We start from the raw sequence: 23020 nt of genomic DNA on the forward strand, positions 1-23020 counted from the left end.
ACGAATATTAGGAATTTTTGTTTTGGGCGAATCATCTTCGCGTTTGCGCTTAGGCGTGTTTGAAACTGGATTATATTCAGCAATTCGATTCCAAGGCGTTATAATTGGGGATAGCGGTTTAGAGTCAACTTTAACCGAGAGTGCTTTGACGACATCTTTCAAATCAGCTATGTCGTTCTTTATAGATTTCAGAGAATTGTCGTCAGGCACTATATCGCAACAACGCGAAGCCATTCTACGGAAATTATCATTTGAGAATAAATCAGCACAGCCATTACACATCCAGAATAAATTCCGTGGGTGGGTTCCCAGGACGTCACGAACATCATAATCCATCTTGACGCATATCATGTGGAACGAATTTCCGCAGTATCCACGACATGTGATTCGATCAGAATCATTAACCACTTTCGAGCAGTTGTTACAAGCCATGCTTTTGATGTAGAAATAACGCCTAGCGGGTATGCAATATGCGCAGGAGACGTAACGTGCGTCAATGGAAGCAAACTTGCACGCAACGTGTGACAACTCAACTACCCACCAGCAGATGTCGCTTTTGGCGAAAAAATTGAGCGTAACGTCTGTGCAGTGATAATGACAAGTGAAAACAAAAATCTCAACCAAAAACAATCACTTTCACGAATCACAACGGCAGATATAATCGTGCTTGAAGTCACGAAATTTCAATGCACACGTACTACCGAATAAAACGATATACAGATAAAACGAGAATAAAAATGATCGCGAGTGTAAAACACTAAAAAATCAAAAAAAAAACTATCAGCTCTACTGACGACCGTAATATAGCAAACAGTGATGCCAAAAAACAGGTAAGTATGATTAATTTTCTAACAACTTTTCTTCACTTTCAGCTGCTGCTCGTTGCTGTTGCTGCACCGCCAATTGCTGGTCGAAAGGAAGTGGAAACAATCTGTGAATCGGTCGTATGTATGTTCCCCTTCTTGTTTTGATAGTTGCAACACGAATGATGTCATCATCGCCGGGTTGAACTGCTTCGATCCTTGCTAGTGGCCAAGCGACGGAAGGTTTTCCATCCTCCTGCAGCAATACCATTTGGCCAACACGGATGTCCACCGGAGAACCGGATTTCTGCCACTGCTGATTGAGCTCGGTAAGATATTCCTTCCGCCAACGTTGCCAGTGATGTTGAATCAGTTGTTGCAACTGCTGATAGTGCCGCAATCGGTTTGTTGGTATTTCGGTGTACTGAGGGTCCGGGAGGGTTAAAAGTGGACCGCCAGTCAGGAAATGGCCGGGTGTTAGTGCGTCTAATTCGGTCGGGTCATCGGATAGTGGCGTTAGTGGGCGAGTGTTCATGTTTGCCTCGATCTGGTAGAGGACAGTGACCATGTCCTCGTAGGAAAGTTTTCGGCAGCCGATTGTTTTTACCAAAGAGGACTTTGCTGTCTTAACAGCCGCTTCCCAAAGGCCGCCGAAATTTGGTGCTCGAGGTGGAATGAACCGCCAAGTGATTCCTTTGCTGCTGCATTCATTGATTAATTTTTCCTTGTTGTGTTTGATGCTAAATAGGCGATGCATTTCCGTGAGTGTGGTTTTTGCTCCTTTGAAGTTTGTATCTATCAGAATGGATTTCCGTTGGCAAGCCGCGCCGGGCAATAAAGCGTCGAAGTGCGGCAATGAATGCGTCCGTTGACAAATCGCACACGAGTTCCAGGTGAGTGGCTTTGGTAGCGAAGCAAACAAACACAGCAATGAAAACCTTTTGGGGGGCCGCTCGTCGATGAACAGGTTTTAAGTATATAGGGCCACAGTAGTCGACACCGGTGATTGAGAATGGTCGACTAGGGACAATGCGTGCCTTGGGAAGCTGTCCTTGAGGTTGGGCTACAGGGACAGGGTTGTGGCGGAAACAAATTGTACATTTGCGACACACATAATTGGCAAGAGTTTTTCCGCGAACCGGCCAGAATTCTCGACGCATTGTTGCCAGGGTCATTCGGGGGCCAGAATGAAAACATTGCGAGTGGAAATGCGCTGCAATTATACGAGAAAGGAGGTGCTTGTTGGGAAGAGCCATAGGGTGCTTGGTTTGGTAGGTTTCGTTGGAGAAATTCAGCCGGCCACCGACACGTATTATGCCATTCTCGTCTAGGAAAGGATATCGATTTTTCAGGGGTGATTTTGAGGGAATCGGACGTTTTTGCTTCAACTGAATCAATTCTTCTGGGAACACTTCTTGTTGAACCACCTTTACTAAGGTTTGCTTTGCTTCTTGCAGCTCCACCGTCGAAAGGAATGCTTCATATGCATGATGTTTAGAGCGGCAGCGTGTAATGAATCGACGAAGGTAAGCAGTGATTCGAACTAGACGCCCGAATGAAGAATAGCGCTCAAATAACGGGTTTTCCTGCGACGTTGACTGAACCACTAAAACCGTTTTCTTTCGTTCCAGGATGTCCTCGTTTGGAAGAAGCGGGTGTACATGCTTTGGCCATTTATCCACTTCGTCTGCCAGCCATCCGGGACCATTCCTCCAAAGAATGTCGACGATGAAATCTGCCGGCAGCATACCACGCGAAACGTGATCCGCCGGATTATCCGTACCCTTCACGTGATTCCAAGGGTGTCCGTGTGTCAGCAGCTGGATTTCCGATGTGCGATTGCCCACAAACGTTTGCCAAGTGTTTGGGGGTGCTGCGATCCAGTGCAACGTGACCGTCGAGTCCGACCAGAACCAGCAAGGATTTCCCTCCATCCCCAGCGCTGCGGATACTCTAGTATAGAGTTTGGCACCCAATAATGCAGCACACAGCTCAAGGCGCGGTAAACTAAGACGTTTGATTGGCGCGACTCTTGATTTTGCCGCAATGAGCTGGATTTGAGCTTTACCTTCCTTGCTGGCTGAGCGAGCGTAAATACATGCTCCGTAGCCTACTTCAGATGCGTCGCAGAAAACATGGAACTGAACCGTTGTAGCTTCCGATGAAAATATATAACGGGGAACTTTGTATTGCTTTAGTAGGGGCAGCTGTGAATGGAAATCATTCCATTTAGATTCGATCTCGCGTGGAATCGGATCATCCCAGTCGATGTTAACTAACCAAAGGTGTTGCATCCGAATTTTTGCCCAAGCAATCACAGGTGACACGATACCAAGCGGGTCGTATAATTGCGCAATCTCCGAAAATATCTTCCTTTTTGTCCATTGATCGTCATATTCCGTTGCTCGTATCTCAACACACAGTTGGTCCGTTCCTGTCTCCCACACTACTCCAAGCGTCTTCACCTTTGTTTCTGCATCGAAATGTAGCGTGGATTGCTCCTCTAGAGCTGTGGAAGGTAAGTCGGCTAAAACCTCCGGTTGATTAGAGCTCCACTTCCGCAAGTCGAATCCGCCTTCAGTCATAAGGGATTGAACTTCGCTTCGCAAACGTTTCGCCTTCGAAATCGATTCCGCTCCGGAAAGAAAATCGTCCATATAAAAATCTTTCTTTACAGCAGGACCAGCGTACTCGTATTTGTCACCGGCGTCTATGGCAAGCTGTTTTAGTACGCGAGTGGCAAGGAAAGATGAAGGCGCTAAACCGTAAGTGGCCGTCTGTAGCTCGTACACCTTGATCGGTTCAGCCTGATCGAAGCGCCACAGGATCCGTTGAAGCGACGCGTCCTCCGGGTGAATGCGTACCTGCCTATACATTTTGGCCACATCTGCAACTAACGCGACGGCGTGCTTGCGAAAACGGATCATGATGTCCAGCAGATCGTCCTGAATTACTGGACCCGTAAGTAGAGTGTCGTTGAGCGAGTGATTTGTGGTGGTTTTCGCTGATCCATCGAACACTACCCGTACCTTGGTCGTTGAGCTAGACTCTTTAAACACAGGATGATGGGGCAAATAGTAAGTAGTGCGCCCTTCATCCAGTGTATCCTCCATTTCTCCGATCAGTTGCATATGCCCCATTGCAAGGTATTCTTGTAGGAATTCGTTGTAATGATCACGTAAGTCTGAATCCCTTTCCAAACGCTTTTCTAGCTGCCGAAATCGTCGTAAGGCCGCACCCTTCGAATCGCCGATTTTGTCGTGGAACCCATTCCGTTTTGGGTACTGCACTATATAGCGTCCCGATTCGTCACGGGTGAACGTGCTTTGAAAGTGTTGTTCGCAGTCCTTCTCTTCCTGTGATCGAAGCGGCTTCTCTGACAACTCCTCAATTGCCCAGAATTTCTCGATGATCTTATCAAGCGGCTCGGCGATCGCTACGTGACAACTAACGGTAGCTTTTCTTGTAGACCACTCCGACTCGCCCGCAGCTACCCAACCAAATACCGTGTTGACGAATATCGGCAAAGGAGATAGGAGTTTGCAAATTTGTATCCGGCCACCATCGAGTAGATGAAAATCGTAGAAGAATTGAGACCCAAGCACCAAATCGATCGGACCAGAGACGAAGAATTCCGGATCGGCTAGCTCCATGCCGTTTGGTGGTTTCCAATCTGCCAATGGTAAAGAAGTAGACGGCTGGTCGCTTGTTACCTGCCTCAAAACCAGAAAGTTCATTGACAAAGAAAAATCCAAAACCCGTGACGAAACAACAGCAGAAACTTCGTGAGCTATACTTTTCTTTGAGCACCCAATACCGCTGATTTCTACTCTTTTATTTCGTCTAGGTAGTTTGAGTAGATGAGACAAATTCTCCGACATCAGATTCGCTTGAGAACCGGAATCCAACAATGCCCTAGCGAGATGCGTTCTACCCCAGCTGTCCTTTATTTTCAACACCGCCGTTAACAAAAATACATGTGTTCCAGAAAGCCCCATAGCCATATTGGAGGAAATTGATTCAACCGAACTTGTTACTGTACCACCGGAGTTCGATGCACCACCAGAGGTTGATGGAGCCGTAGCTTGTATGCTTTGTGTAGCTGAAGAGGAGGCAGTGGAGCTGGAAGCAGTACCAGAACCAGGAAATCCAGGATGAAGAAGAGAATGGTGCTTTTTAGAGCAAGTTCTGCACCGAAATTTGGAAGGACAGTCTCTCGCCATATGATTTCGCCCCAAACAATTGCTGCAAAGACGCTTCGAATTTGTTAGCTGTAGCCGTTGGTCCACTGGAAGTTTGCTGAATGCCGTACATTGAGCGATAGAATGCTGATCACCACAGGATGCGCAGCTTGGACCTTTGTTTCCGGTCGCCGAGTTGACCGAAACCTTTGCAGGACGAGATTTGAACCCAGTTAATGCAGCTTGACTGCTTGACGTAGTCATCCGTTGGTCCACCGAAACTGCATCTAAAACCCGTGTTTGTTTTTTGAGAAAATCCACCAGTATTGTAAACGAAGGTTCGACCTCATTAGAAACGCTTTCCTCCCAATGTTTTTGTGTGACGTCGTCGAGCTTAGTTACCAATAGATGAGTAAGCATTGCTCCCCAGCCACTAGTCTTCTCACCCAGTTGATCCAAGATTTTGGTGTTGCGTTCGAAACAATCGATGACGTCATGAATCCCCGCTGCTGACTCTCCGAATTTTCAGGAACTCGAACATCGCATTCAAATGCCGCTTCTTGAGAAGATATCCATTAGAGAACCGTGCAACCAAACCATTCCAAGCAACCCTGTAATTCGCCTCGCTCATTGGGTACGAATCGACCAACTTTAACGCATCACCCCTAAGAGACGCCCGCAGATAGTGGAATTTTTGAATACCACTGAGTTCCGGTGAAGAGTCAATCAAGGCTCGAAATGTGTCATGAAAAGGCAACCATTTTTCGAAACTACCATCAAATTCCGGTAGATTTATTTGTGGTAGTCGCACATAAGTGTGTACACCAGCCGGTTCGGAACTAGATCCGTTTTGTGTCGGCGCTGGAGTCCGCCGTGGTAACTTGCCAACCAACCCTGCCCTTACCTCGAAATATTTCTCCTCGAATTCCGCCCGAACTTGCCGATGTGCCTCCGTGTTCTCTTCATGCTCCTCCGATCCCTCGATATCGCATTGAACCTCCTCAAACTCGTCCCACTTCGCCTCGAGTTTCTCCAGACGAAACTGTATTTGGAGTTCATCGGTTGCTTGGCTACTGTTGAGAAATTTCTCCGTCCGCAGTAGAAAATCTACGATGCTATCCCGAACGTGGATCTTAGGTTTCAGCTTCTTACCCATAGTCAGATCCGTTGAGCTGGAGAGTTTTGGATCAGCAATCGTCTCCTAGAAAAATACCAAGCGGAGAACCCTTCCAAGAGAGATGTATCGATTTGGACCTGGTGAGCCTGTCAAATAGGCCTTGTATCTTTTGTCTCTCAGGAACTCTCCAAAAAACTCGTAAAGCTGCTACCAATTTTCTCCAGATCCTCAATAATGACGTCAGTAACCAAGACAGCCGTATGATGACCCGATGATCCGAATGATGCCGACAGTATTGTTTGCAAAACTGTAAATATGCACAAGCGCAGCACAAAACGAAACCAATATGTCGAGTAGGACAGGTACTCACCTGGGAGCCTGTCACTACAGGCCTTGTACTCGACTTTATAACTGCGACTCGTTCCTTCTTCCCGTTGTGTAGAAGAACCACAGGTGGTAGCGCTTCGCTACCGTATTTCAGCACTTCTGACGATGAATGTAGACTCCGTCTTCCAAAATGGCCGCCGGCGAATTACCAACCCGTTGCTGATGAACAACCTTGTCAGAGTATACCAGCGACGTTCTCCGTAACCTCCCAAGCCATGCACAGCGATCCTCGTACCAAGCGATCGTTCTGTTGTTGATCCAGGAAACTTCCTCCGATGCCAAAAATACTATCCGAGAAAGAGAATGGAAGTCCCCTCCGTTCAAGGTGTTTCGTCCACCGTATGAACACCGAGCGTAGTGAAGTATTTACCCAAGAAATAAACGTAGAAAAAAACGACCAGGTAGCGATGAAAGCTTAGATGGAGTTATTGGACAGATACTCACCTTGTGAGCCTATCCAATAGGCCTTGTATATTTTAGCTTCCCTGGTCTAATCCGAAAAACTCCAATGGCGACGTCAAACGAATCCAGAACTGCTGAGTCGCAATGGCTGTACGCAAGTAGAATGATGGCGACTGCGCGCGATGGCGGTATCTGCTTTGTCCTCGGACTCAAAATGGTGTTACCGACGCCGCGTCGTACCCGATTTTACCGTGTCCATCTGTAGTTTTAGTTGAACTACTTTTGCGCAGATAGCGTCACTGTGCCAGTTCGGAAATTATGTAGTACACACATAACACATTACACATCAAACACTTTATTTCCTAACACTAAACTACATTTATTACCTTACACGTTTATTTCACTACGAACTATACTTTACTACACGATATTACAAACTAAGTACAAATATTCAAACGTCACTACGGACGGTGACGAACCTATCGCTATGAAGGCTGATTACGAATGACGATAATTTTCAAACTCATACCACATACACAGAAAGTTACAAAAAACATATGCTGGAGACTTCTCTCGAAACATTAATTTCTCCTCTCATTATTTTATCCCCATCTCTCCTCTCTTCAATGTCTCTCACTTCTTTCGTTAAGTTTCTACACATATGTATTTAACAGTGAGAACGACACGCTCATTCGTCTCATCTGTCAATCATACAGCTATGCTGTGTTGAGATCAGTGCTAGTGTGAAACGTCAACATAAACAAAACAAATATTCCAAAAAAATGAAACTCAAAGGAAGGAAATATATTCAAATAAAAATATTAATAACACTTTAAAAATTGTCCTAGCCTCTGAACAAGATTATCCTGCTTGACACAAAGCCATTTGGCATAATATCGTTTGACATAAGACATATTTATAAGTACCATTTACTTTCGAGTGTATTTAGTGCCACATGTTTGAGTAAACCGAGCAATCGGGTGGATCGTACAAAGTCATTATTTTCTAACTAATAAGTGATTGAGATACTACAATCACCTCATACGCTTCTTGCTAGACATGTTTTGTACATATTTGGTGAAAATATTTCGACATAAACACAAGTTTCCAAAACATGTCCAAAAAAGAGACATGTTTATAGCGTGTGGGTAAAATGAACATGTGCTGGTGGTAAAATGAACACCTTCTAGTAACCTGCAAAATGTTCTGTATGTATGCAATGCTTAGCGTTGAAAAGTAATTTCCGAGCATTGCTGATGTCCCAGCGGCTCATGAGCATTGCATACACACAGGGCATTTTGTAGGCAAAAAAACTTGTCACGGAAAAATTAAATTTTTATGTAATACTAACCAATTTACAATTCTGTGACATGGAAACACATCTACAAACTTGGGGTTATCCATAGGTGTTTAAAATTTAAGGATCTGTTGGAGAACAGTGAAGATATAGCAACTTGAACTTAGCAATTAATTTTGAGGCTTGGTACTTGGAGCAGCAAGATGGTTCATATAACCCCCACTACAACCTGTTCATTGTACCCCCTAAGACATTTTATTTTCTAACAGCCGTTCCGATTGAGCCGATTTGTCCCTATATATTGCTGTTAAATATCTGCAACAGGTGTTTCTTCTTCGATTTAACACTGGTTACGATGAAACCTCCTGTTCTTCTTAATCGAACAACACGTGACGGTTCTATGTTGAATTTACACGGACACTTTCTTTCTTCAGTGAAAGATCGCGGATACATTAAAAACAGGACCGATCGAGGTGATAATTTTATTGCAACTGATTCTGGTATACTCGCGTTGCGCTATCATATATTCCTTCGGTTATCACCGTTCTTATCTCACTACTACTGTACAGTGTATACAGTACAAGTGTGTTGCGAGAGTGAGTTCCTCTGGCGATCATGTCTGAGAGCTATGATCATTGCAGGGTGGGTTCGCTAGTCGAACATATCAGATTAAATTAATCAAAGTATTTTACACCGGCCGCCTTGAAATACAACCGGGATTTCAAACTATTTGTCGAGTAATTGCTATGCCTTAATTACTATTATAGAATAATGTGTACATTGGAATTTTAAATTTGGTATAATCTGCTGCATTCGGCTTCCCTGGGTTGAAGCGACTCCAGCGCTGGCTTGTTGCAAATAATGTCCGATTGGTGGATGTCGACGGCTTGACTCCCTGGTGAAATGCTGCTATACGTGAACTCGTTGCTGATGCTGTATTTCGGATAATCTTGTGGGCATGTCCTAAATCGTGTTAATCGGCCTTGTACCGATATTCGTGTGTGGTCTTGAAGTAACGTGTCGAAGAGGCGATCCTTATGGGGGTGCACTCCCCAGCCGCCGTGGTGGGATTCATTACTGAAACAAAGAAGGGCGATTTTTTACATGAATTTAACAATTTAACAATTGCTTCCCTGGAGCGGAGGCTAGAGCGCCTCCGCGGGCGCCTTCACGCCGATGATGATAACGGTGGCTTCATTTCTCTTGACGTAAGTGATGATGTGACAGGAGCTGTCCTATGCCTTACATGGCTGGTTGATGTCCTATGCCTTACATGGCTGGTTGATTCTTTTGATGACATGATGACGAATTTCGGATTTTCATGTGACGATGCACGTGCTGATGAGAATTTCGGATTCGCGAATGCGTAACGGTGCGGTCTGCTGATCCCAATCAAGCAGCATGGAAGCACGTAGTGACGACAGCGGGTTCCTCGTGTAGATGATTCTGTCCTGACGATTATGAATAGCAAACCAAACGCAGTAATTCGGCTAGACCCAGTGATGTGGCCATCATCACAAGGACGATCCGAGGTGAACCGGAGGGATGGTAATTGCTGAGTTGAATGAAGGACAGTCATCTGGACATTCGGAACAGGGATGAGCAGCAGCCTTTCTGGTAGTGTCCAAGGGAGCCAGCGGCTACCCTGGGACGGACGACAACTATGGGAGACGAACATTCCATGAGATTTTTGATAATTTAGAACAAAACAAACACTTAACTGGTCATCTGGCTCCCGCGAGCGCTCTTGCGCGTTCGATGAGGGAGACTCAGATCTCCGCTTGAGCTGATTGGTTGTCGTTGTCGCGGATGGGCAGGATGCAAATTTTTGATATTCCCCGAGTAAAGCTACCATCCTTTGTTTTTACCGTAACAACACGGATATTTCCGTCGCTGCCCGATGTGATATGCGTTGTACGTCCAAGTGCCCACTTGAGTGGGGGGAAGGTTATCTTCCTTAACCAAAACCATCGTCCCCACGAACAAATTGTTTCGTTGCCTTGTCCATTTGGTTCTGTTATGTAGATTGGACAAGTATTCCGTTGACCATTTGGCCCAGATGTGCTGTAGAAACTCTTGTGCTTGTTGCCATCGAGATAGCCGGGTTGCTGGAACCTCCTTCAGTGCTGGCTCGGGTACTGCCGTCAGCGGCCGTTGTATTAAAAAATGCCCCGGTGTTAATGCCTCGAAATCTGACGGGTCGTTGCTCAGCGGAGTGAGAGGCCTTGAGTTTAAACATGACTCTATTTGCACAAATACCGTTTGCAGTTTATCCGGAGTCAAAATCTTCAATCCGATCGTCCTTCGGAGATGCTGTCTCATCGATTTGACGGCAGCCTCCCACAAGCCGCCAAAGTTAGGAGTTTTTGCTGGAATGAACCGGAATTCCATGCCGGAATCTGCAGCTTCGGAGATGATCGACTGTTGTGATTGTTGCGACAGAAAGGTTTGGCGGAGCTCGTCTAGTTCACGTTTTGCCCCCACGAAGTTACTGCCGTTATCACACATGATGATCGTTGGTTTGCCACGTCTGCCAACAAATCGTTTCAGAGCGGCTAAAAATCCTGGCGTCGTCAGATCTGCGACCATTTCGATATGGACCGCCTTGGTCACCAAACACACAAATATGGCAGCGTAATATTTCACAGGAGCTCGTTGGCGATTAGGGTATTTGATGAAGAACGGACCACAGTAGTCTACCCCCACACGGAGAAAAGGCGGTGCTGGGGTCACACGTTCAGAAGGCAGGTCTGCCATCAGTTGTTCGTGAACCGTCGGTTTGTTGCGAAAGCAGGTTACACAACGGTGTATTGTCTGCCGGGCAAGACTACGTATGCTAAGCGGCCAAAATCGTTCACGAACACTGCCAATGAGCAGTTGCTGACCGGCATGCAACAATTTGTAGTGATAATGAAGCATGACTAGTGACGTGAACGGATGATTTTTATCCAACACTATCGGATGCTTTCTCTCGGTTGAAACTAGAGCATTCACCAGTCTACCACCGACGCGAACTATACCATCCAGCATTATCGGATGAAGAGTGTTAATGCGAGACGTCGATTTGACTTGGCCCTTTCGTTGCAAATCCAGTAGTTCCTGTTCGAAGCACTCCCGTTGAGCGAGTCTCACAAGATGAAGTAGAGCTGATTCTCGTTCTGCATAGGTTAGAATCCCAGACCTTCGATTGTTGTGAGTCCTCTGTTGCGCGTTGTGCTTCCATCTGAGAAGTCAGGCAGTGATTCTCACTAGACTTGTCAGCGATGATCTGAGGCTGAAGATTTCGTTCGGCGGAGACATATTGACTACCACGGACACAGCCGAATTTTCTTCCAGCACAGTTGGGTCGACACCTGCCACGATTAGGTGAACATTTTCTGGCCAACTGTCTTCGTTTCCTCGCATCCACGGTGCTCCATTCCACCATAGGGGATCTTCGCTCAGCTGATCTGCAGTAATGCCACGAGATAGTACATCTGCTGGGTTTTCTGTGCCTGGTACATGACTCCAAACGCCACCTCTAGTAGCATGTTGTATTTCCGATACTCTGTTCGCAATGAATTGCTGCCACCGTGATGGACTCGATGACAACCAATATCGGACTATCATAGAGTCGGTCCAGAAGTATGGTCGAGCAGTTATTTTCAGACTGGTAACCACCTTTTCATAAAGATGAGCGAGTAATAGTGCGGACGACAGTTCTAATCGCGGAATCGACTGTTTCCTTTTTCGTTTCTTTAAGTCTTCAAGCGGTGCAACCCTTGATTTTGCCACTAGCAAGTGGGACGTGACACTTTCGTCAAAATGCTTGCAGCGCAGGTAAATGCATGCTCCGTAGGCCTTGGTAGAGGCATCGCAAAACCCGTGCAATTGCATTGACAGACAATCCTTGCTGAAAGCAACCCAACGTGGAACTTGCAGATTCACTAAGCTATCCAGACTTCTCCGAAAGTTGCTCCATTGCTTTTGCAAGTCTTCAGCAAGAGCATCGTCCCAAGATGCCTTCTGTCTCCAGAGGGATTGGACGAATATTTTTGCTGTGGTGACTACTGGGCTGACTAGTCCAAGCGGGTCGAATATTCGGGCCAAATCTGATAGAACAGTTCGTTTACAAATTTCAGAGTGATTCCAGGTAGGAACCTTGAATTTGAAGCTGTCTACCCTAGGCTCCCATACAAGTCCTAGTGTCTTTATTGTAGCACTGGAGTCGTCTAACTCGAATGATGTACGATCATCTTTACAGTCGTCGGGTATTTGCTGCAGAATGGCAGCACAGTTTGAGCTCCACTTTCGAAGCGTGAATCCACCTCCGCTGAGAAGCGTTTGAATATCAGCACACAGTTGAACACCTTCATCGATGCTGTCAACGCCAGACATCATGTCGTCGACATAAAAATCTTCTGCCAACACCTTTGCCGCCTCCGGGAACCTATCTCCATCAAGTTCCGCCAATCGTCGCAAGCACTTCGTTGCGAGGTAGGGAGCAGATGCTGTCCCATAAGTAACGGTTTGTAGCTCAAAAACACGAATGAACTCATTCGGAGTGTTTCTCCAGAAGATGCGTTGTAACTGACGGTCGTTGGGTTGGACTTGTACCATTCGATACATTTTCTCAATGTCTGCGACTACTGCATATCGGTGAAGCCGGAACCGCATAACTATTGAAACGAGATCATCCTGTACAGTCGGTCCTACCATTAGCGCATCGTTTAAGGAAATTCCGCTACTAGTCGAGCACGAAGCATCGAACACCACGCGCAACTTGGTGGTCGTACTGTCAGGTTTGAGTACACAATGATGTGGAATATAGTACTGCTGCGTTGTAGACTCCTCGTCGTCTAGTACTTCCCTCATGTGGCCGAGGCGATGATACTCCTCGATGAACTGGGTATACATCAATTTGGTATCAGCATCACCTACTAGGCGCCTTTCCAAGGCAAGGAAGCGCTTGAGCGCTGTGTTTTTTGAATCACCAAGCCGAGCAATAAGGTAATCTTTCTTGGGCAACGAAACGGCGAACCGCCCGCTAGAATCACGCACAGTTGTGCGGTCGAAGTAGACTTCACAGGCGGATTCCTCAACGGAATGGATACTATTAGAACGGCAGGTTTCTAGCTCCCAGAATTTGGTTACCAAGTCATCAACTCGTTCGCTAAATGCACTTGCAACCACTGGCCTGAAATGGTTCGATACATTTGGAATTCTACCACAGATTATCCATCCGAACTCTGTATTTTGCATAGCAGGACCGTCTTCTCCGAGCTTAAATTTATCCGCTGTCAGCACGTCAAAGAATAATCCAGCCCCAATTATTATATCGATTGATCCTGGCTCAAAGTAATTCGGATCGGCTAAAATCACTCCTTGGGGAAGTGCCAAACTGCTAGTATTGATCTTCGTGGTTGGAAGGTCCTGAGTGACTTGTGGTAGCACGTAGAAAGTCTCCTCCTCCACGAAACCAGATACTCGGGATCGAATACGAGCAACGACAGACTGTTTACATTTCTTCGTGGCTTGTCCAATTCCACTTATCGAAAGAATTTCTCGAGACCGTTTGAACCTAAGCTGCTGCGACAGATTTTCTGATATGAAACATAACTGAGAGCCGCTATCAAGCAAAGCTCTAGCTAGGGTAGAATTTCCATAATGGTCTTCAAGTATCACGAGTGCGGTTGCAAGCAAGACCGTTCGTGCTGCCTTGGTTTCACTAGCGGAGAGGACTGCATTGTGGCTTGTGGTTGTGTCTGTATTGGGTGGCGTTTGAACTTGTCTACTTGAAGTAGCAACTGAGAAGGAATTTGTGTTGGGTTGATTGGATGGTTGTTGAAGAGTTTGTGTTGGTTTCTGTGTGTATGAGGTTGAGGGTGTCTGGGTCGAATGTGGGTTTTGCGAGTTCGGCTGCGATTGCGGTAGCTTATTCGATTGTGCAGCTGATGAATTGCTTCCAGTCTGGCTTGAACCTTGATGCAGCATCGTGTGGTGTCGTTGTCCACACAATCGACAGGAACTGCGAGAGCATGATTTGGAAATGTGACCTCGAGATAGGCAGTTAAAGCACAGTCGACCAGTTTTCACCGCGTTTCTTCTCTCCTCTATCTTCATGGATTTGAACTTCTTACATTGGAAACCTTGATGTTGAGACTCGCCGCAGAATGGACACGCTGTTTGAGTTGACCCCGCACAGCTATTGAACGTCCGTGATGTCTTCTTGGAATCATGTTGCTGGGAACTGGATCGTTCGGGAGTAACGGATTGTAGAACAATACAGTGGTTTTTAAGAAACTCCAACATGGCGGTATATCTGGGCACTTCTCGTGATCGGTGTTCTGTTTCCCAGAAGCGTAGTGTTGTTGTGTCCAGCTTACTCGCTAGTATATGTGCCAATATTGTACTCCATTCGAAGGTATTTTCACCCAACTTGTGCAGCATCTGCAAATGCTTATCAAAATCATTTATCACATGGTTCAAGGATTCATTCGTAACCCAACTTTGTACCGGGAAACAAGTGCTTTTTGTTCTCTCCGGTGTGGTTTAGTTTTTTCGGTGGTACGAAGGTGCTTGCTGTGGCAGAGGCTGCAGTAAAGCATTACTAATAAACAGTCCCGCGAGTGATAATTGTTACCTGCGATATCAGTTAAAGTAGTGCAGTGAAGTGCGTTACTAAACATTTTTCTTGCCTGAAAGACGGCTTTGTTTAGACGAGCTATATCAGCTCTAATGTGTGAAGGTCACGCGGGTGACGAATAAAACAAACGAAGGATCAATTCACCTACCAGCTCGTCAGGAACCAACTGGTGAAGTGTTTCGTTTTTTACTTTTCTTATCGATTTTTTTCTTTTTATTGCTTTTGATTTTTTATTTTGATTTAAGTTAAACAGTGCGGTCGAGCGTGTTGCTCCCGCAACAAAATGGAACAAACAGAAGGATCACCCTCCGAAGACGAATATTATGGGGAAGAAGAACATATATCTGATACTGAGACAGATAATGTTATGGTCGATCCACTTCCCCCCAATGTCTCACAGCCCCCCCGAGTCAAGGTTTACCAGGATGGATCCGCTGGTCCTTGGGTGGTATACTTTCGGCCCAAAAATAAACCGTTAAACAGCATAACTGTTGCACGGGAGCTGACAAAACGTTACTCGGCCGTAACCGAGATTAAAAAGGTTCAGTCAGACAAACTGCGCGTAGTCGTTACTGACTTGAAACAGGCCAATGATATCGTTAGAAATAGCCTCTTTACGCTGGAGTATCGCGTCTACATCCCTTCTCGTGATGTGGAGATCGACGGTGTGGTAAGTGATGCGGGTCTAACTGTCGATGATCTGATGAATGATGGGGCTGGCCGCTTTAAGGACCCTAACCTTCAATCAGTTAAGATTTTGGAGTGCAAGCAATTGCACTCAAAGTCCATCGAAGATGGTAATTACTATCCATCAGACTCGTTTCGCGTAACCTTCGCCGGATCTGCACTTCCGAGCTACGTTGAAGTGGGAGGAGCTCGTCTACCTGTACGCCTGTTTGTACCGCGGGTCATGAATTGTTCCAATTGCAAGCAGCTAGGTCACACGGCCACCTACTGTAGCAACAAGCAACGGTGCGGTAAATGTGGGGAACGCCATGCGGATGATACTTGCAGTAGCCCTGCTGAGAAGTGTGTTTACTGTGGGGAGAATCCGCATGCACTTTTGACATGCCCAACGTACAAACTTCGCGCGGATAAACTGAAGCGATCCGCCAAAGATCGCTCCAGACGCTCTTACGCAGAAATGCTTAAAAGAGCTGTTCCACTTATCTCCGAAAACCCATTCGCTCTCTTGCCAACTGACGATAACGCCTCTAACGACCCTTGCGAGGGGCATTCTTTGGCTCCGCTTGGAAACTCTAGGAAAAGACCTAATCAAAACTCACCTGAACTTCCTCGTAAGGGTCCTAGGTTGTCCCAAACAAGGGTACAAAATAAAAATAATTCATCAACTGGAAGGGCTGGTACAAATCCGAAGATAATACCTCCTGGTTTTGGGAAATTGAGATACAACCAGGAGTTCCCAGCACTCCCCGGGGCACCAAAAATCCCAAGTGCTCCAATTTTACAGTCAGAAACTCAACCTAAAACGGGATTCCTTAAATTTTCTGACATTGTGGACTGGATATTCACAGCTTTCAACATTACCGATCCTATGAAAAGCTTGCTGGTTGCTATTCTACCAACAGTAAGAACATTTTTAAAACAGTTGACTGAACAATGGCCCCTCCTTACAGCGATCGTATCCTTCGATGGCTAACTTATTAGACGGAATCAGGGATCTGATCACTGTTTTACAGTGGAACTGCAGAAGTATTATCCCCAAAATTGATTCATTAAAACACTTGCTAAATTACAATCATTGTGATGCATTTTCCCTATGTGAAACATGGCTAACTTCTAATATAAACCTCAACTTCCACGATTTTAACATTATCCGCTTGGATCGAGAAGACTCATATGGGGGGGTACTTTTAGGGATCAAAAAGTGCTACTCCTTCAATCGAATCAACCTCCCTTCGACGCCAGGCATTGAAGTTGTCGCTTGTCAAACAACAATCAAAGGCAAAGATCTTTGCATTGCTTCTATTTACATTCCTCCTAGGGCCATGATGGGATATCGAAGATTCTCCAACGTGATTGAACACCTTCCCTCGCCCCGCCTGCTTCTTGGAGACTTTAACTCTCACGGTACGGGGTGGGGCTGTCTATACGACGATAATCGATCTTCGACAATTCAAGACCTTTGTGACAACTTCAATATGACAATTCTGAACACAGGGGAAATGACACGAATTCCTAGACCACCTGCGCAAGCAAGTGCACTGGACATATCTTTATGCTCGACATCACTACGGTTAGATTGCAAGTGGAAGGTAATATCTGATCCCCACGGTAGTGACCACTTACCAATTGTAATTGCAATCACCACTGGTTCAAGACCATCGACACCAATCAATGTTCCCTATGACCTCACACGAAACATTGATTGGAAGAGCTACGCTGCTGAGATATCCAAAACTATCGATTCAACACAGATACTTCCCCCGGAGGAAGAATATAAGTTTTTGTCCAACTCGATTCTCGATAGCGCGATTCAAACTCAGACGAAACGAGTACCCGACGTGAACACCCAAAAACGTTCTCCCAACCCGTGGTGGGACAAAGAGTGCTCAGACGTGTACGCGGAGAAAGCTGCCGCGTATAAAACTTTCCGGAACGACGGGTTAGTTGCTAGTTATCGAGTGTACGCGATATTAGAAAAGCGAATGAAAAATTTAATGAAAGCTAAGAAACGCAGTTACTGGCGCCGGTTTGTCGACGGGTTAACAAGAGAAACATCGATGAGCACTCTTTGGGGCACGGCCCGACGTATGCGAAACCGAAACAGTACTAACGAGAGCGTGGAATATTCAAACCGTTGGATATTCGATTTCGCCAAGAAGGTTTGTCCGGATTCCGCCCCGGCACAGAAAATCTACCGCGCCGCGTCGCCTTACAATACCGCGAACGAAACACCGTTTACGATGGTGGAGTTCTCACTTGCTCTCTTATCATGTAACAATAAAGCCCCGGGGCCAGATAGAATTAAATTCAACTTATTGAAGAATCTGCCAGACTCTGCCAAAAGACGCTTGTTGAATTTATTTAATAGGTTTCTTGAGGGTAACATTGTCCCACATGACTGGAGACAGGTGAGGGTCATCGCCATCCAAAAACCAGGAAAACCAGCCTCCGACCACAATTCGTATCGTCCGATCGCAATGCTGTCCTGTATCCGGAAGTTGTTCGAGAAAATGATCCTGTTTCGGCTCGACAATTGGGTCGAAACAAATGGCTTACTGTCAGATACACAATTTGGCTTCCGCAAAGGCAAAGGGACGAACGATTGCCTTGCGTTGCTCTCAACAGAAATTCAAATGGCATATGCTAACAAAGAGCAGATGGCATCAGTATTCTTGGATATTAAGGGGGCTTTCGATTCAGTTTCGATCAACATTCTTTATGAGAAGTTGCACCAGCATGGTCTTTCGCCAATTTTAAATAACTTTTTGCTAAACCTGTTGTCTGAAAAACAAATGCATTTCTCGCATGGCGATTTATCGACATCACGATTTAGCTACATGGGCCTTCCCCAGGGCTCATGTCTAAGCCCTCTCCTCTACAATTTTTACGTGAATGACATTGACGAATGTCTTGTCAATTCCTGCACGCTAAGGCAGCTTGCAGATGACGGTGTGGTCTCTATTACAGGTCCTAAAGCCGTCGACTTGCAAGGACCACTGCAAGATACCTTGGACAATTTGTCTGCATGGGCTCTCCAACTGGGTATCGAGTTCTCCACGGAGAAAACTGAGCTAGTCGTATTTTCTAGAAAGCGTGAACCAGCGCAACTACAGCTTCAATTAATGGATCAAACTATTGCTCAGGCTTCAACATTCAAATATCTCGGGGTATGGTTCGACTCTAAAGGTACCTGGGGATGTCACATTAGGTATCTGAAACAGAAGTGCCAACAAAGGATCAACTTTTTCCGTACAATAACTGGAACATGGTGGGGTGCCCATCCAGGAGACCTAATCAGGTTGTACCAAACAACGATATTATCAGTGTTGGAGTACGGATGTTTCTGCTTTCGCTCCGCTGCGAACATACACTTCATCAAACTGGAGCGAATCCAGTATCGTTGCTTGCGTATTGCCTTGGGTTGCATGCACTCGACCCATACGATGAGTCTCGAAGTGCTGGCGGGCGTTCTTCCGCTGAAAAATCGATTCTGGGACCTCTCACATCGATTGCTCATTCGATGCGATATTCTGAACCCATTGGTGATTGCAAATTGCGAAAGGCTTGTCGAGCTTAATTCTCAGACCCGATTCATGTCCTTGTACTTCGATTACATGGCACAGAACATCAATTCATCTACATATAACGTCAACCGTGCTCATCTCTTAGATACTTCTGATCCAACTGTATTTTTCGATACATCCATGAAGGAAGAGATTTGTGGAATTCCGGATCATATTCGCCCACAAGTGGTCCCAAATATTTTCTATAACAAATACCATCAAGTCGACTGCGCCAAAATGTTCTACACTGACGGATCAATTCTCGACGGGTCCACAGGCTTCGGTATCTTCAACGAAAATCTTGCTGCCTCATTCAAACTCAATGATCCTGCTTCAATTTACGTCGCAGAATTAGCTGCCATTCAGTATACTCTCGGGATCATTGACACCCTGCCCTCAGACCATTACTTCATCGTTTCGGATAGTCTCAGCTCCATTGAGGCCATCCGTGCGGCGAAGCCTGGAAAGCACTCACCGTATTTCCTGGGGAAAATACGGGAATATCTGAGTGCTTTATCTGAAAAATCTTACCAGATTACCTTGGTTTGGGTCCCGTCACATTGTTCTATTGCGGGCAATGAGAAGGCGGACTCTTTAGCCAAGGTGGGCGCATTAGAAGGCGACACTTACGAAAGACCAATTTGCTTCAACGAATTTTTCAGTATCTCTCGTCAGAGGACGCTCGATAGTTGGCAAACCTCATGGAGCAATGGGCATCTGGGACGGTGGCTACATTCCATTATCCCGAAGGTATCAACGAATGCTTGGTTTAAGGGGTTGGATGTGAACCGGGACTTTATTCGTACGATGTCAAGGATCATGTCCAACCATTACTCGTTTGACGCGCATCTCCGTCGTATAGGGCTTGCTGAAAATAATCATTGTGTTTGTGAGAACGGCTATCACGACATCGAGCATGTTGTTTGGCTGTGCGCAGAGTACTGTGTTGCCAGGTCCCAACTAATAGATTCCCTTCGGGCCCGAGGTAGATCACCCTATGTGCCAGTCCGGGACGTCCTGGCAAGCCGTGACCACCCCTATATTTTTCTTATCTATATCTTTTTGAAAACCATTGATGTCCAAGTTTAATACATTTTACCCTCTCTCATTCACAGTAGAATCTCACCAACCTATCCCTGTATCTACAATATGGCATTGCTTCACGAGTCTTCGGTGCACACTCTTCTTGATAACCGTCTATCCAGAACATCATGACATACCGCACATGCAGATGATATAGAGTGCCAATTATCCGAAATATCGACCCTCCCCTCGCCCCTGCGATTACAGGCTGGAAACTACAACACTACAACAAAGTGTGCATATCCGCCACAATGATCAATCAGCAAACGACGATGTCAATTACACAATATGTATCCCACTTCCTACCTTTGTCCTTTACTTACATAAGAGGGGAGCAAGCCGCCCCTAAATACGGCTTTCCCTTCCCCCACTAACATGTGACATGTAATATAAAAAAAAATGAATTATCGGCCTCGTTAAGCTACAGCATTTGGGCCTAAATAAACGTACTTTAAGATACGAATCCCAGTAAAAAAAAAAAAAAAATGGTTCAAGGATTCAAAACTCTCCCTTTTCATAGGTTCGATCGATAACAGCGCGTCGAGATGAGATTTTACAAGAAGTTTTTTGTTTTCATACCGGGACTCCAACGACTTCCAAGCTATCGAATAGTTCGCCGCTGACAGTTCTATCGATCCAATTTCTTGCAGAGCTTCCCCTGACAACGACGTGCGAAGGTAGGTGAACTTGTCAATCTCAGTGAGCTGTGCGTTGTCTGAAATCAGATTCTTAAAGGTGTCCCTGAAGGTGATCCAATCTCTCAAGTGTCCACCGAATGTAGGAAGCTTCAGCTCTGGGAGTTTTACACGCATCATTGATAGAGCAGAGCCCTCCTGGTTGGTTGATTCGACAGGCACCACACTGGAACTCGATCCGGAGGGAATCATCAGACCTTGCATCGATTGCTTTATTGCGAAGTACTCGTTGATGAAGTCTTTCAGAACCTTTTCATTCTCTTTCACCTTCTTTGCCTTCGTTCTCGCCGTCCTAACCGCATGATCTTCTTCAGATTCATCAGGATCCACGAAATCTTCGTCAAAGTCTGTATCCTCCAATATCAGGTCGATGCGCATTCGAACTTCACAGAATAAGTCGTAGATTTCATCCAGTTTCTGAATTCGTGCTGCCAAAGATCCCTTATCGAGGTGCTCTTGGTAGTTTCGAACGAAGTCCTTCATCACGTCCATCACATTTCGCAATTGCCGTTCTTGCTTGGACAGTCGTCGCAGCTCGTCATTAGACATTTTGCACCTTTCTAATCGCACCGCACTATTCACAATTTGACCGACCGACTGATATAACCGAAAACCGCTCGCAAATTGACAGAACCCACCGACTGACAGACAATCACAGAATTGAAAAAACTCTCAAAATAATCCAACTAACAATAGAAACTTAACTCAGATAATCATCACACCCAATATTTCCTTTCATCAATGAAACGCATAACATGCAATTTACATCCATTTATTTGTCACAAGAGCAAATTATCACCATGTGTGAATCTCACCTTTGCAATGGCGGACGTCTGACCATGCTTTCAGGACGCCACCCAGACAAACCTTTTTCCCTTGCTACTTATCTGCAGTTTTAAGTGATGATGATCCTCTTCATGCGACGAAGTTCGAATTGTCAATTCCCGATGATGAATGTCCTCAGCAACTTGCCCTTCAACGATACATGCACTTAACCGTCGATCAGCAACAATAGCACAATGCCGCTTTTGTTAGCGAATTTCTTCCCGGATTGATCGCGTTTTTCACGGTCTTCTTGCGATCATCCGGCTCGAAGGACCAGAAATGTTTCTTCTTCGATTTAACACTGGTTACGATGAAACCTCCTGTTCTTCTTAATCGAACAACACGTGACGGTTCTATGTTGAATTTACACGGACACTTTCTTTCTTCAGTGAAAGATCGCGGGTACATTAAAAACAGGACCGATCGAGGTGATAATTTTATTGCAACTGATTCTGGTATACTCGTGTGCGCTATCATATATTCCTTCGGTTATCACCGTTCTTATCTCACTACTACTGTACAGTGTATACAGTACAAGTGTGTTGCGAGAGTGAGTTCCTCTGGCGATCATGTCTGAGAGCTATGATCATTGCAGGGTGGGTTCGCTAGTCGAACATATCAGATTAAATTAATCAAAGTATTTTACAACAGGTTCAACTACTGTCATGTAACACCATTTTCACAATAAAATTAGAATTTCACCACAAAAGACCTTATATTCTACATGCCGAATTTAACATCAGCGACAAACACGAATGCCGATTTTGGTTTTCATCATATTTATTTCACATTCGACAGCTTTTTATCAAAAGAAATTATTTCAATATCCTTTGAATACTTGGCAGGTCACGTTTCTGTGAAGTTTGTTTTAAATTTAACTAACATTGACTTGATTTGGCTACCTGTTCATTTTACCCCCCTGTTAATTTTACCCACAAGTCCCCTACGAAACATTCCAATGCAAAAGATGGATAAATATTCTAAAAACACACCAAACTGTTTGTCAAAATGTGTATTCATTTCGATTTTTATATAGATTCAAGGAAAGCTCGAAAGAAGGAATCAACACCTATGTTTGAATAAATCGGGCAGACGAAAAGATCAAAAGTTTTGTGCAAGAGTTATTTGGCATAAATATTTAAAAAACTGTTCATGTTTGAAAGAAGGAATCAATTCGTATGTTCGAGTAAATCGGGTATGCAAATGGATTTCAACGGCTTATCCTCAGCAACTAAACACTGCATCAGTTCCTTGCCTTATGTAATGTACAAAGTATGGTTTCGCCACATATCCTTACTTACATAACACTGTTTCAATCTTTTGGATCCTAGGAAGGAGGCTACCGCTTTCTATGG

General features: G+C 45.3%; 3 protein-coding genes across 3 annotated transcripts; all 3 read right to left on the reverse strand.

The window, feature by feature from the left end:
* Positions 1 to 840: 840 nt before the first annotated feature.
* Positions 841 to 1560, reverse strand: LOC131696386 (uncharacterized). Its single transcript, XM_058984930.1, has one exon. It carries the CDS (start codon positions 1558 to 1560, stop codon positions 841 to 843), a length of 720 nt encoding a protein of 239 aa, XP_058840913.1.
* Positions 1561 to 1773: 213 nt separating this feature from the next.
* Positions 1774 to 4456, reverse strand: LOC131696387 (uncharacterized). Its single transcript, XM_058984931.1, has 2 exons — positions 1916 to 4456; positions 1774 to 1866 (listed from the first exon to the last, which is right to left on the reverse strand). The coding sequence occupies exons 1-2, from the start codon at positions 4454 to 4456 to the stop codon at positions 1774 to 1776; spliced, it is 2634 nt and encodes an 877-aa protein (XP_058840914.1).
* Positions 4457 to 6277: 1821 nt separating this feature from the next.
* On the reverse strand, positions 6278 to 21389 carry LOC131696388 (uncharacterized). The gene is made up of 4 exons (XM_058984933.1): positions 20703 to 21389; positions 11437 to 14616; positions 10056 to 11388; positions 6278 to 6408 (listed from the first exon to the last, which is right to left on the reverse strand). Exons 1-4 carry the CDS (start codon positions 21387 to 21389, stop codon positions 6278 to 6280), a joined length of 5331 nt encoding a protein of 1776 aa, XP_058840916.1.
* Positions 21390 to 23020: the final 1631 nt, after the last annotated feature.

This window comes from Topomyia yanbarensis, chromosome 1 (assembly GCF_030247195.1).
Source record: "Topomyia yanbarensis strain Yona2022 chromosome 1, ASM3024719v1, whole genome shotgun sequence".
NCBI classification, from domain to species: Eukaryota; Metazoa; Arthropoda; class Insecta; order Diptera; family Culicidae; genus Topomyia; species Topomyia yanbarensis.